Raw genomic sequence first — 16,155 nt, 5'->3', positions numbered from 1 at the left:
CATTTAACTTCAATCTCCTTCAAGTTTTTGAATTTTAACCATGTCTGAATACATTCACAAGCGAAATGTCGATTTAATCTTTTCCGCCATCGCGTCTTCGGTAAATATTCAACTTTGGAATATAGATTCGTTTGAACGTCTTAATCGGACGTTGAACAGTTGGTTAAATGGAGAAATTGGAGATGGTGAAAGGATTAGAAGAATCCAATGGCTTGTGTCCACGTTCAACCAAAATGGAGAAGTGCGTGGATGGGTGGATATTAAGACTGACAGAGACGTTCATAGGATGATGCATTATATGTTCAAAATTGTTTTGATGGTTGTAATCGCTTAGTTATTGTAATCATATTTTAATTGTTTTAGTTGTTTGTGTGTTGTTTTATGTAATGGAATTTCCTCACAAACTTATAATATGAAATAAATTTTGTTTTTTATATATTGCAAAAGAGGTACATGTCAATGTATCTTGTTGTGCTCGTTCCAACACTCGGACAATTAGTACGATTCTGACCTGACTAACGGCATGGACTACTTAATCTAACCATTTCGTTCGCCGTATCCATTTAGGTTCGAATATGGATGCTGTTTGGGCGATCATTTTTCTTCCTTCGCATAACTTCGTTGTTCCAGACAATGTCCCCTTGATATTCTGGCCAGTAATCCTATTTTACCACTACTAAAAAACTAATTTTGTAAACATTTGATAGACTTATGACTTTGTAAACGTCATATAATAAGTAGGATGGCACAACTGCCCAGATTACCATTGTTACACAATGTTAATAAGGTAAATCCTTAATACGGTAAATATTATGTATTTACCGTTGTTATGCAACATTATTAAGGTAAGCACATATAGTTGGGGTTCAGCTGTATTGGCCCATCTATATAGTGCGATGTGTAAAAATGTCAAAAAAAATACTTGTACTTTTTATTCATGTGCGTATTTTCTACAAGCATGGGGTTGGTCAAGAATATCGTCACTCGCCCCGGTAAACGAGAAGCCATTCATATTCTCGTTTGCAACAAAGTAAGTTTAAAACTTTACCATCTAATTAATTAGACTTTATATTAATATTAACTATACATAATATTTTTCAATTGTTTATGATCTAGGTGGTCAGTTAAAGGGATGAACTACAATAGGTGAAATACGCTATAGTAGTCTATCGCAATCTATTGGATCACATTGGACCAGACGATGTAATACTCCTACACAACTCTATTTTAATTTAAAATACTTATCAAATTATTTATCATATAATTGTATCGTATTGTTGTACAACTTATCTGGAGGCCATATCTGGGTCTTGATCATCAGGTTAACCATAATGATGTTGCAGTTTGGATAAAAAAAGACACCAATTATCCGATTCACTACTATGGAGATGCACCAGAGTGACCGGGTAAAACTGTAGTTCGGCATGCAACAACAAATTCCAGAACCTCTGACGTGTTTGGGAGATTGGCATAAAAAAAGAGTCGATGCCCAATGGGATTATTCTGACTGGAGAGACTTCGCAAAAGAGATGTGTCGTCATTGGAGGAATCGACGACAACACATCTTAAACGAACCAATGATACATGGTGCTAGACCAACTCAACAATATATGGCATGGTTTAGGTCGGTTACAACGCAATAATTTGTGTATGAGCCACGATATTTGATTGATCCACGCCAACTAGCTTCGTCATCATACGCCCAACAACAACTCCCCGTCCAACACCAATGTCAAACCACCCAAACCCAACAACCAACCTCCCACCACCACCCTATCACATACATCCAATAACCAAACACCCAACTTCACAACCCATTCATGGCACCCACCCAATAACCAAACACCCAACCTCACAATTCATTCATGCCACCCACCTAACCACAAAACCAAGAATCAAACCCTATCCACCAACAACCATACGCATCAACTACAACCGTCTATAGCTCAGATGATTCATATGGATCGCTTCATCGTAGCCCCCCATCAATGACCACTCAAACATTGTATCACCAAAATACCCAACCATTGTTTAACTATAGTACACCCCAGGAACCATTGCTTCGTTTCCAAAACGATTCAATGTCCCAATACGGGAAACTATACCGTCCATAATTCACCCAACACATCGACCCAACTACGACAACATGGGCACCGAACTACATTACGGAAGTGCCGTTGGCTAGAGCCCCCGGCTATTGGGAACAAATGATGACACATCTATCAAATACCGCTAGAACTTCTGCCGGACCTTCACACCAACCATCATTGGATCAGGTCAGTACATAAAAACCTCAAACACCTCGGGAAAATCTCGAAGACAGACTAACGCACATGGATGTGGAACAGGGTGACGTTTCGATCGGGCTAGTCATTGAATTTTTGTCAATCCTATGTAACTTTTATTATATCACGAATACATTTTTTTATAATATTCTATTTAATTAATTATTAAATAAAAATTAAAAATTAAAAAAATATAGTAAGGTGTATGCGTCAGATGAATTGGCGTATACACCAAGGCCCATGCATAGGCGCCATGGTTGCTGGCGCCTCCATGCAATGCTTTGAAAGCATGCACCAACACCAGTGATGCCTCCTCTTACTTTTAAATGGATGTGCCAGTTGATCTGGCGCATCTGTTTTGAAAGATGGTTATTCTGATAATTTTTTTAAAATATTGCTTATTTTAGAAATTATTTTGAAAAATGTGGTTATTTTAAAAAAAAATCACAAAATTTGAAACAGTTTTAAAAAACTATTTTTTAGAAACACACAAACCAAACAAATTTTTTAGTTTTGAAGTTTTTGAAAAGAAAAAACAGTTTTTAAAAAGTCAATCAAACATGCCTTTTGTCTTTTCCATTTTTGCTAAGGTGTTTGGTCAAATAGTTTATTATTTAAAATATTTGACATCTCTATACAATTATCAATTAAGTTGATTTAATGCAATTTTACAATTGAATAGATAAATCAGTTTTCAAAATTTGAAGCTTGCATTAAAAATACTTTTCACTTTTTCAAATTAATAAATATATTTAAAATAATTAATTTATAATTTTTATTTAAAGACTATGATGTGACAAGTTAAATTAATACATAAAATTGCATGATGATCAATTTTAAAGACCTTACTGCATGAGTGATTTTATGTATAGAAGGATGAGAGAGAGAGAGAGAGAGAGAGAGAGGAGAGAAGAGAGAGGAGAGAGAGAAGAGAGAGAGAGAGAGAGAAGAGAGAGAGGAGAGAGAGAGAGAAGGAGAGAGAAGAGAGAGAGAGAGAGAGAGAAGAGAGAGAGAGGAGAGAGAGATAGAGAGAGAGAGAGAGAGCGGAGGAGGAAGAGAGAAGAGAGGAGAGAGCGAGAGAGAGAGAGAGAGAGAGAGAGAGAAGAGAGAGAGAGAGAGGAGGAGAAGAGAGAGGAGAGAGAGAGAGGAGAGAGAAGAGAGAGAAGAAGAGAAGAGAGAGATCGGAGAGAGGAGAAGATTTGTTGGAGGAAGTTAGGGTGAGACATATGTTTAAAGAAGCAAACTTGTGTACAGATAAATGAGTTAAAGCAGATATTGGATGTGCTCAGGACATAGAATTTCGAAAGGTCTTTTTAGATTTCATTTGTGAGTTGGTGAGGATTGATAATGAAGGAGTTGTGTTCCATAAAATTGTAAGCAGGAATGCTATGTCTACACCATATTGTTACACCCCATTCATACACCATACACTATTCACCGTATTTATATGGTGAACAGTTTTTCTTTTATAAATAAAATATAATATTTGTAAAAAAAATATTGTTTTTAAAATAATTTTTTAACATAAATTTAAAGTTTATTATTAAACAATTTTATTATTGTATTAACCATAAAAATATATGTTATTAACCACTTATTTTACTTATAATTTATTAACCAAGTTTACTAATTTATTAACCAATAAAATACACAATATTAACCAAGTTCTGACATTAAATTTTAAAATATAGATGAATTATTATATTTGATATTTTTTAATGTCAGAATTTGGTTAATATTGTGTAATTTATTGGTTAATAAATTAATAAATTTAGTTAATAAATTATAAGTAAAATAAGTGGTTAATAACATATATGTGTGGTTAATGTAATAATAAAATTGATTAATAATAAATTTTATATTTATATTAAAAAATATTTTTTTTAAAAAATATAATTTTAAAAAAAATTATTTTTTATAAATTATTATTTTATTTAAAAAAACAAAAAAACACCGTTAACCGTATAAATCCAGTGAACAGTGCATGATATAAATATTGATGTATGAAAATGAAGTAAGAATGTCATTTTTATAGTTCTTTTTAGACTTAAACATAATAAAAAAAGTTAATATATCACACTGTGGAAATATTATTACACATTAATGTCACATTTTTAAAGATTACTTTATTTATGTGTAAAAGATAAATTTCTCAATAATTGCAATAATTGCAACATATAAGACTAGTCACTTTGCATATTAGTCTCTTGACATCCTAAATTTTCTATAGTAGTATAAATTAATTTCTAGTACGGTGCCAACTAAGTGAGATTAACATGGATGGTTGCATATTTATTTAACGCGCTAAGTCATAGTCACCAATAATTAAAAATTAATAGAAAAACTTTTAGAATGAATGCTTGTAGACTTGTCTTATATATGAACATGGTGTGATTGCGTCTCCCTTTCCCTTTCGAGATTTTTTAAATTATATTTGAGAGTTAATTTTTAAAGAGTTTTGGAGGATAGAAGCTGCGTCTATATTTTTAAATATGTTATATATTTTTAAAAAGTTTAAATAATAATTTAATACCTTAGTATATATTATGAAATAAATATCAAAAAATATATAAAACTACTGAAATGACTTAGTCTAATTGAATTGATTATCAATAATTCCAAAAAAAATTATCCCTAAAAGTGATTAGTGTCTTATGTTGTCGGGTTTCTACTTGTGTTGAGCAAACTCCAAGTGATCCTTTTAACTTCATAAACAGATGCCTCCTCAAAGGTTTGATCATAAGAGTTGCAATTTGATCCATTGAGTCACAACGCGTTAATATAATCACCACGTATTTTGTTTAGTCATAAAGAAAGTGGAGTCCAACATCAATGTGATTTCTCTTAACATGACATTGATGTTCAACTAGATTATGTGGTAAATTAATTGTTGAACTTATGTCACACAAAACAACAACAATAATGCACTTAATCTACTCATGACCAAGTTTTTCAAGAATCTTACGTATACACACACCTTGGGATGCTCAAGAGGTTGCCTCAATGAACTTAACTTTGGTGGTGAAGAGTGTAACTACAATGGGAGTTTAACGATAAATTTTCATTAACAATGCACAAGAGTAAAAAAATATGAACAATTATAGAGAGATAAGAAAACTCTGTAACTAATTTTCTCAATTCAAAAATGTTTTTTTTACAAATGCAATTTAATTTAAGTTTTATACAAAGATTCAAATGAAACTCAAATTCAAACTAAACACTGATTCAAATGCAATTGTAAATGTAAATGCAAACGAAACTAATTTGATATGAATAACATTTAACATCATCCCTTAATTTATATTCAAGTCAAAAAATCACATCAATTTCATCCCTCAAATTGATGAACTGTTCAGTTTTGATTGCGTTGGTCAGCACATCTGCAAGTTGCTTCTGAACACTGACAAGAACAACCTCAAATACTCCATTATGAATTTGATTGTGCAGAAAATAGTACTTGGTATCAATGTGCTTGCTTCTTTTATGCAACACTGAATTCTTAGCAAGACTTATGGTAGATTTGTTGTCTATCATCAACTTGAATGGTTTGCTAAATTCATCAGCCAAAACAAGTTGACAAAACACCAACTATGGATTCAATTTTACAAGTTGACAATGAACCACTGGTTGCTTCTTGGAACATAAAAAAAGAGGGCTCCCAGATACATAAACATGTATCATGTAGTGCTTCTTTTGTCAGCTCTGTCACCACACCAGTCAGAGTCTGAGTAACATATCAGTTCGGCATCATATAACACTCCAGATAGAAACAAAATTCCATGCCTCAAAGTTCATTTTACATACCTCAGAATCCTGACTGCAACTTGGTAATGTGACCACTTTGGCTTACTCATAAACCTATTCACCACTCCAACTGCAAAACATATGTCAGACCCAGTTCGGTGAAACCATACCTACATCTGGAGGGCACCCTACCCAAGAAAGAAAATTCACTATTTCGAATTAGTACAACTAGTCTTATATGAACAACTAGTAGAAGACCCGTGCGTCTGCACAAGTAAGTTTCAACATATAAAATATGAGCCGATAAACCTTTTATTTTAAAATGAGATTAAATTAGATATGTAGACTTCAAATGCATACAAAGTAAAAAATATAACATTAACTAAATTACAACAAAGATGAATATGGTAGTCCATATAAACTTCATAATAGTAGAAAGATACTGAATAACAAAATCAGAAAAGTGTCGAACAAAGGATATAAAAATGTGAAGTTGTCATAATTATTATGAAACAAATGTTACTTGAGGAATTAATATGACGAATTGTCGAGATGACATAACCTAGAAAAATAAAGAAAGGATGGTGAATTAGTGATATATTAGAGTTATATATAGAAAATAAAGTACTTTTGCAAACAGATTAAATGAAATAGTAAGAAGTAAAACATATATGATACCTATATGATATTATGAAAAACTTCTTTGAAGACAACATTTATGGTTTGAGGTAAAGATTTGTTGTCTTTGTCGTGTATCAAGATTTTCAATCTAACTTTACTCTTCACTCTTGAAATAGCCACATATAGTTGTCCGTGACTGAAAACATTCTTGGGTAAATATAAACCAACATAGTCCAATGATTGACCTTGAGATTTGTTGATTGTTATAGAAAATGACACTATAATTGAGAATTGTCGTCTAATAAGTTTAAATGGCCATGGAGATTGAGAAGGAGACAAAGACATTCTCGGGATGTAAATAGTGTTTTCAATATTTGTACCTGAAATTACTTTTGCTTTGATCACATGGTTGGCCAACCTAGTAACCTTCAATCTCGTACCATTGCAAAGACCTTTTGTTTGATCCATATTCCTTATTAACATGACGGTAGTGCCAAATTTCAATTTAATGGAGTGGTTTGGAAATCCAGAAATTTTTAGACAACTCAGAAGTTCTGGTGTCAAATGCTCAAATGCATCATTGTCTTTAGCATATGATTTATCAATTGAATCACTGCTCAAATATTCTTTGCATTCGCCAACATAAAAAATGAGTAATGAAACTACAAAGACATGTCAATAAAGATTTTCCATACTATTATAATTTGTATGAAAGTTGCATTCAGGAATGAAGTTAAACACCTAATTTATAAAATATAGGAATTTTAATAAATCAATTGTAATATAGAAAAGCAGATGTATAAAACAAATGATAATAAAGATTTTAATATGGAAATAAAAAATTCGAAAACCAATACGAATATTTAGGATGCATTATTTTATACATGCATTTATGCGGCTGCTATTGTACTTATGCATGTTTCATTTATTGCGGATGTTGTTCTGCAAAGGCATGTATAAAATACTGAAAACATGAAGCATTTATGCCCTTGTGCTAATTTAATGAATAGAATTCTAAAAACATGATGCAAATGCATGTAGTTAATACTGAAAACGTGATGCATTATAATGTATTTATTGAGGTTGTGGTGTGACATTTATGCAAATGCATGTAACAAAAATACTATCATTTATAAGAGATACATGCGGCAACTATTGATCAAAATTGAAAAAGCAATGGCATGTATCATTTATGTGGCTTCATGAAGCATAAATACTATCATTGATAAGGGACACATGTATTATAATGCATTCAACAATGGTTATATGGCCAACTATGTCAAAATATTAATAAATAATGATAGTAAGTTATATTTCAAATATAAATGTTAAAATAAATGTTTCCCTTATTTTCTATTATATGCACCATTGGTTATAGTCTTATATTCCAATTGACAAACAAATGCCAGTAAATTATATTCAAGATATAAATGCACTATTTCTAATAGATGATATATATATATATATATATATATATATATATATATATATATATATATATATATATATATATATATTATAGATATATATATATATATATATATATAATGGAACTTTAAAAATAGTATTAATATGAATGAAGATTTATCTGGAAGAAGATTTTTAATATAGTCATTAATATCATTGACTATTTCAATAGTTAATGCAAGAATAGCTCTACATTGAAGAAAATCTAAATTTGTGTAGTTTTGAATGAGATTTGGATAAGTACATGTAACAATAGCTTCAATTGGATCAACAAAATTCTGAATGAGTAAGTCTCCTAGAATAAGTATCTCAGCATATCCATCATTGGATTCAGAGAGTTTTCCATTTCCCACTTCTAAAATCCATTCTGAGAAGAGTCGTATTTCTTTAAAATTGACTAAATTTGAGCCACTTTGCAACTGCATATTTTTTGTAAGGTTAAGAACTTTGCAATGATCCCAAATATATGAGACATTTATCGTAGCATGCACAATATCAGACCTAATTCCTCTTGGTACAACAAGAAAAATTTGTCTAAAGTCTCCCCCAAATATGACAACTTTACCTCCAAAAATCTGGTTACATTCACCACTGTCATCACTCATTATATCTTTCAATAACTTGTCAAGATCTTCAAAAAAAATTTTATTTGTCATAGGTGCTTCATCCCATATAATGAGTTTTGTTACTTTCAAGAGATTAGCTAAATCAGATTTCTTCTCAATGTTACATATAGAAGATTCTAGACACGATATTGGAATTTTGAATTTGGAATGTGCAGTTCTCCCTCCAAGTAACAATAAACTTGCTATTCCGCTTGATGTCACATTCAACACAATGTCTCATTTGCAACGAAGAGCCGCAGAAAGTGTGTTCCACATGAAAGTTTTTCCGGTGCCACCATAACCATATAAAAAATGCTCCACCATTTTGATTTGTGACAGCTTGCATAATTTCTCTGAAAATGCTACGTTGTTCATCTACAATAAGAAATAACATATTCTCAATCGAATTGTGAACAACTCATAAAAATGTGTATGCAATATAAGCTTGTAAATACATAAAATTGACATAGAAATATAAATCGTGTAAAGCATGAGCGTTGGATGTGGTAAACATGAAAATACTCCATAATGAATGTAACAAAACTAAACTAAAAATTTATTTAGACAATGCATAAATATGAGAATTCAATACCGGTTAAGGATTGGAACAGATTTTGGTATATTTCTTCTTGAGCCGAAATGTCATATTGTCTTTCATCATATATCAATCTATTTCCAAGAAAGTCAAGGACATAATTTGACGAATATAGTATTGGCTTAAATTCTTTCAAAGTTATTCTGTTTTTTTGAAGCTGCTTCTCAATTTCCATCAACGTGAGTTATTGGATATCTTCATCAGACAAATTTAAGTCTACAAAAAATGTCAAAATCTAAGTAAATTGACACTAATTTTTTAATATATAGAATTCTAAATAAATTAAGGAAGAAATAAATATAAGTCTATACATATGTTATTGTGTGATAATGTTAGTCTATAGTAATATGTACACAAAAAATAACCAATAATTAATAGACATTAAAGTGAAACTAAGATAAGATATACAAAAACATTTGCAATAGAATAAGGCCCTAAACAAAATAGAGTATATAATACAAAAAATTTAGTAAAAAATTGTTATAACCTGGATTTTGTATCAATCTTCTTTGTTCATATAGAATGCCATCAGATAAGTATATCCAACTATTACGCCAAACATGCTCATGTTGATTCATTGAAGCTGATAACAATATTGTAACAAAAAGCTTACACAAAAATACTCCAGAACCCCAGTTGTATATCTCTTTTATTGCCTCAATGAACTCTTTGTCATCTTGTAGAAATCCCATCACAAAACATGCGTCTCTAAATGAATTATGTTTAAAGCCCTCAATTGTCTTTAAATCATCAAATCAAGTTGGTCCTTTCTTAACAGTTAACAACATCCTCATATAATACAATTCTCCGGTTATTGTTGGGATCGAAATTAGTCGGCTAATTGTGTAACCTCGTTTTCGTGGTTTCCAACACCTCTTCCTCCTATCATAAACAAATTTGGACACAAATTGTCCATACGTTAATTGCCTTGCTGCTTCATACTCACTATTGGCCACAAACCAAGATGTAAAAATTGATTATATGACACTTGGTTTAAGAAGGACATTTCCAATTTTCTCATAATCTTTGTAGTATATATAATTTTCTCCCTCCATGTGAAAAAATAACCTTTCAACTGCTGGTTTTCGACCATGAATTGAGTAAGAGAAGATTTTCCAGCATGCTTCGCTTGGTGATACATATCGACAATCATGGTACTGGTTGATTCCGTCAATATTTCTATCTGTATGAGAGTTATTTGGAACGATCACTGCTGAAATCCTATCAGAACCCTTGTTGATGTACTTGAAAAGATATTTTATTGAAGTACTTTGATTGCACCCCTCCATATTATGTGTGCCTCATATTTCATCAACAAACTTGGGTTGTGGGGGACAACATGACCACTGTGAAGTGTGACTCCATTTTTGTCAACTATATTCCCTTGATCTCTCCTCCTATAAACTGGGTATCCATCTTGATCAACAATTGTAACATCTTGAAATTTCTTAGGATATCACTTTGAGCACTTACCATCCTTCATACAAAGGCACTTTTGGTTTGCCAACCCACAAGGTCCATGAACCATGTGGTTCTTGACCAGGTTATATAATCTTGGTTGTTTCACCGGATTAGGTACTTCAGCTATTATGATTTTGTCTATGTCTTCTGGACCAGGATATTTATTGGATGGATGCGATAAAATAAAAATGTGTGCATACAACAACCCTCTCTTTTGAAACTCAATTGTGTACATATATGAAAATAAGAATGATTGTTAAATAAAAATACAGACATGAGAATTGAATTGGTAATATCTAGATATTCTATTAATAAAAAAATTAAACACCAAAAAATATTTAAAGGAAAATACTATTTAGGTATTCAGAAGTATGTATATATGTCTTCAAAACAACAAGTATCCAAAATATATTTTATGTCTAATCATTAAAATATAATGAATAGTACAGTAGAAATGCAATACTTACATGCAATAACTACCTAACACACCCTTCTTGGGACGCTAAAAAGTGTTAACGTGTTTTATATACATTGGATAGATCTGAATATCCTTTTCTTTCCTTTATTACTTTTCCAATAGTTCACCCTCACTACGCGTGTCACTAAAGACGCGTTTAGTAACTACGTATATCTTCGATTTTCAATTTTTTTGCATACTTGCAACACTAGTGCACACAATACTAATAGTATTAAAATAAAATCCTCGTATTACTAAATACTAATACATGAAAAGTACAAATACTTTTAGATATACAGAACTTAAAATTTATTTAATCATTATATGTACTTTCTTGGAATTTTTATCGAAAATATGAGATAAGTTCTCACACAAAAAATATCTTGTCCTATTTGTTCATTTCATCACTGTTGATAATTATAAATATAGTCACTTTCGCCTCCTATTCACATCAATTCTTTTCACTCTTGAGAGAGAATATCAATTGTTAGAATGGTTTCCGACAATCAATTTCGTAGGATTCCTAGTCATGGCTCCAAACGGAATCTTGGTCTTACAAAACAAGCATCAAACAGGTATATTATATAGTTATATTTTTGTGTTTGTTTGGTTTGTAAACCACTAAGTTTAATCTTCTGCGTTATTCTGTGTAGTGGCCTTAAATATGTGATTAACACTCTAAGGATGAATGCTAATGATTCCTTCCTCATGGAATCTTTCATTCGAGGGGTGGTAAGAACGATAGAATTTACTATTACTATTATTGATCTTATTTATAAATTTCTTTGACATTTTTCATATTTTAATGACCAGAAAAGGATATAAGTTTCTCATGTTTTTGAATGAAAGTTAATTGTTTGATCTATGTTACTAATATAGGTAAGAGATGTGGTGGAAAGAAAAGTCCAAGAGCGTGTTTTTTCAAGGTTTGTTTTTCATATCAAAACTAGCATGGTCATGGATTATAATTTTAGTACATTATTTAATGTATTCAACGTTGTTTGTTATTATTGTTTTTTTTAATGTTTGTGAATTTTGATGCAGAGAAAAAACTAATGAAGGTGGAAAATCTGGAGTTAGATCCTTAGAGATATGTTTTATTAATGATGATAAGTTGCCAGATACGACTTTTACTAAAACTAATATAATTCCAAAAGATGAACCACTTCAAGTTGCACTATTTGATGTTAGATCTAAGTCAATAGTCAACGAGGGTCCTTTTTCTTCAATGAAGATAGAGATTTGTCCCATCCAGGGTGAGTTTGAATCTTGTGAGGATGATGATTGGAGTGAAAGTGAATTCAATGATAATATCTTGCATGAAAGAGAGAATAAAGAACCATTGTTGGTTGGAGATAGGGTTGTTACTCTTAAAAATGGAGTTGGTTCTATTTCTGAAATCATGTTCAATGATAATTCTAGATGGGCAAGAAAGAAAAAGTTCAGTTTAGGAGCAAAAGCTATGAAAAATGGAGAGAATATTAAGGAAGGTAGAAGTCGAGCTTTTAGGGTCAAAGATGTCAGAGGAGAAGGTGAGTTTTATTAATTGTTTGTTGTCGTGTTTTGTTTTTGTTTTTGTTTTTAACATGTCTTATGGTTTGGTCATTTGAAGCTTACAAGAAACACTATCCTCCATTGTTGATGGATGAGGTGTGGCGTTTGGAGAAAATTGCTGAAAATGGAAAATTCCGCGACAGACTCAATAGCAACGGAGTTCATACTGTGAAGGATCTGTTGAGGTTACTCATAATCAATGAATCTTCATTGCATAAGGTAAATGATTGTTTCTCTTCAACTTCGTTTGATGAGATAAAAAATAGTGAGATCTTCGCGTATAATGGAAAAGCTGATTGAATATTTTTCTTTTGAGATGTAGAAATTTGGCAAAATTCAGAAGAAATGTTGGTCAGCGATTATCGAACATGCCCGGTCGTGTGTTGTAGATGAGTACATGCTTTACAGCTATGAGATAATTGGAGAACCAATAATGCTGTTGTTCAATGTCATCTATGAACTTGTTGGTGTCACATTTGATAAACAAAAGTTTTATTTACCAGATGATCTCACATTCACACCTAGCCAGAAGGTTAGATAATATATATTCAAACTAGTTTGTGAAATATATTTGTTGGAAAATAGTGAATAAGTTTGTTCTATTTTTACAGAATTGGGTAGAAATTGTGAAGCAAGACGCATACAAAAACATTGAAAATTTAAAAGCAATTGATGAGGGTCTATTGAACTGCATCACCTTAGAAGCACGTATAAAATCAACACAAGAACAAGATCTGCAACATATTGATATCTCTGCAGCGAATGTTAATGATGGGATGCAAAATGTTGAAATCAATGTTGATCCGGTGGCAGACATAAGAGAAATACCAGAAAACAATTATGGTCATTCAACATATGCAATTTCTGAGCCAGATTATGATGTTTCATTTGATAATTTTGATGGAGCTGAGTTTAGCACTTTTGTTGATTTACGGAATTTTGGTATGGATGTATCAAACATTGAGAAACCAAAAGCAGTGTGGTGTAAGATTCGTGCTGTTGTGAAATGGGGAATATCAGTGAGAAGAGTTGTAGCTGCCAAGAGGAATGAACCTTTGTCTATTTATAAGGTTTATGATATCAGTTCTATTTTCTAAAGTTTATGTTGTTCAATTTCAATTAGAGTGAAGAGACGTGTGTAAGATCATAAGAGTCCTCCTGTCTAATATTATACATAAGTGTGTAAGATAAGAGTCTGTAAAATAGTGTTATACATAAGGGTCTATCATCATTCAAATTTACTTTGTTTATGTAATATTGAACAAACACATATCAATGTGATATTATTTTTTAATTGTTTAAACTCAAGTGGAGTCTTGTGTATATACTGTCATGCTACAATTGACAATAACATTGAATCACTCATTCTATTGAATCATACAATGATCAAAAGAAGGTAATGCAACTTTAGAGTATATGAACTCTTGTCTCTTCTTTTAAATAGAGAATAACCATGTTTGTAGGGGATTTGACAACTTTAGTGAACATATATATTAATTGATTTTGAGTAGGACAATACTTCACTATAAGTTTTTTTTATTGATTTGATCTATAAGCTAATGGAATATTGTCTCAATGCACTTGATTTTTTCATGGTAGATGAGATTTCTGGTTAGATGGATGTTTTATTTATTATCTATCTTCAACTTGACTGCAAAGTTGGTGTTGATCTTTAATTCATTAATGAGAGATTGCATCCAATTTTTTTGAAAAGCAACTAGGAATTATGCCACATACTCAGGTTCAGAGTTTGACAAGGTTGTAACATATAGTTGTTGTGAAAGCGATGCCTAGAAAATAAAGTATGATCGGCTTCTTGATCAACATGAAATCCATAAAATAAAGGAAAAGAAAGAAGAGAGAAAGAACAATTCAAAGTGGTTTAAAATCCTGATTTTTTGCTTCAATTACATATTAAAGAATAATGTTTACAATTGAATTTCAATCACACCACTTTCACCCCCTGATTAGGATTATTAGGGATTCTATGGAGAAATGAGAAGTCATATGATATTTATAAGAAAATTAAACCCTAACTTTCAACTAAGATAATAAACAATTGGCTCAATAGATTGGATCAATTCAACATGATAACTTAAACAACAAACTAACATATTTCGACAGTTACACTAACTATTTGACTTGGACAGAGTTTGCTAGAACACTAGCTAACCCATAAGCTACCAATCTCCATCTTGGAACAAACTCTGAACCATGAAACCAACTAGTTGTCGTTATGCAGTCGTATCAGCTGTATACAGTAGAAAAACTTGTAACTTGACAATATCTTGGTGATCATATCAGCAACATTGTCATCAGTCAAAACCTTTAGCACTTGGACTTCTCCATGCTCGATTATCTCTATGACAAAATGGTGCCTCACATCGATGTGTTTGGTTTGCTCATGAGAGACTGAATTCTTCGACATGTGTATTTCACTTTGACTAGCACATTTAACATTCATTGCTTGACCTTGAAGTTTTAGCTCCTTAGCAAAACCTTCAAGCCACAATGCTTCTTTCATAGCTTCAGTGAGGGCAATATACTCCACTTCAGTAGTTGATAAGGTAACAATCTTATGAAGTGTTGTTTTCTAACTGATTGTTATGTCAAACATAGTGAAGACATATCTAGAAATAGATTTTTTGGAATCCATACAACCTGCATAATCAGAGTCGACAAATCCTTCAATTTTTACTTTGCTATAATCACTACAAGTGTTGGTGTAAGCCCTAGAGGCCAATACTTTTGGTACTTGTATCGAATTATTTATTAATAATAAAAAGCTTTTTGTTTATTATGTTTGTTTAATAAAGTTCCTAGAATAGCTAGTCCGTGTAATGTGTCAAGTGTGACTTAATCATGAGATCCCATTAAACATAAGGACATTATTGTTAAAGTATCCGTAGTCGAACTTTGTTGTGAAGTGGGATAACATTAAAGCTTAAGATTATTATGTATATAGACTGATGATCACATCTCATGGATCATGGATAAGGAGTTATCAAGTCTTAAACATAAGTATGAATATTAGGAGTAATATTTATACTGTATTGACCTATTATGAGAATACTACATAGAATGTTATGTAAAGTGTCATAAGTTATTCTCATGGTGATAATGGTGTATACCACCCTTCGACCTGAAACCACTATGGACCCTAGATGTAGAGTCGAGTGCTTTATTGATGATCAAACATTGTCCGTAATAGGATGACTATAAAGATAGTTTATGGATACTCCATGAAGCATGTTGAGGGACATGAGTGACCTATATGGAATTTGCCCATCCTGCGTAACAGGATAAATGTCTAAGGGCCCAATATTGAACTGGATAAGGATGACACGGTTTATGCCTTGTGTTCAA

General features: G+C 31.7%; 1 protein-coding gene and 1 pseudogene across 1 annotated transcript; one reads left to right on the top strand and one right to left on the bottom strand.

Annotated features, from left to right (window-relative positions):
- Nucleotides 1-6,707: 6,707 nt before the first annotated feature.
- On the bottom strand, nucleotides 6,708-10,606 carry LOC127129586 (uncharacterized; annotated as a pseudogene).
- A 931-nt stretch (nucleotides 10,607-11,537) lies between these two features.
- LOC127132455 (calmodulin-binding protein 60 B) lies at nucleotides 11,538-14,112 on the top strand. Its single transcript, XM_051061407.1, has 7 exons — nucleotides 11,538-11,810; nucleotides 11,889-11,967; nucleotides 12,115-12,161; nucleotides 12,280-12,767; nucleotides 12,848-13,008; nucleotides 13,112-13,321; nucleotides 13,401-14,112. Exons 1-7 carry the CDS (start codon nucleotides 11,728-11,730, stop codon nucleotides 13,884-13,886), a joined length of 1,554 nt encoding a protein of 517 aa, XP_050917364.1. The 5' UTR covers nucleotides 11,538-11,727; the 3' UTR covers nucleotides 13,887-14,112.
- Nucleotides 14,113-16,155: the final 2,043 nt, after the last annotated feature.

This window comes from Lathyrus oleraceus, chromosome 3 (assembly GCF_024323335.1).
Source record: "Lathyrus oleraceus cultivar Zhongwan6 chromosome 3, CAAS_Psat_ZW6_1.0, whole genome shotgun sequence".
NCBI classification, from domain to species: domain Eukaryota; kingdom Viridiplantae; phylum Streptophyta; class Magnoliopsida; order Fabales; family Fabaceae; genus Lathyrus; species Lathyrus oleraceus.
Note: the sequence above shows the minus strand (reverse complement) of the source record. Positions and strands in the feature narration are given on the sequence as shown.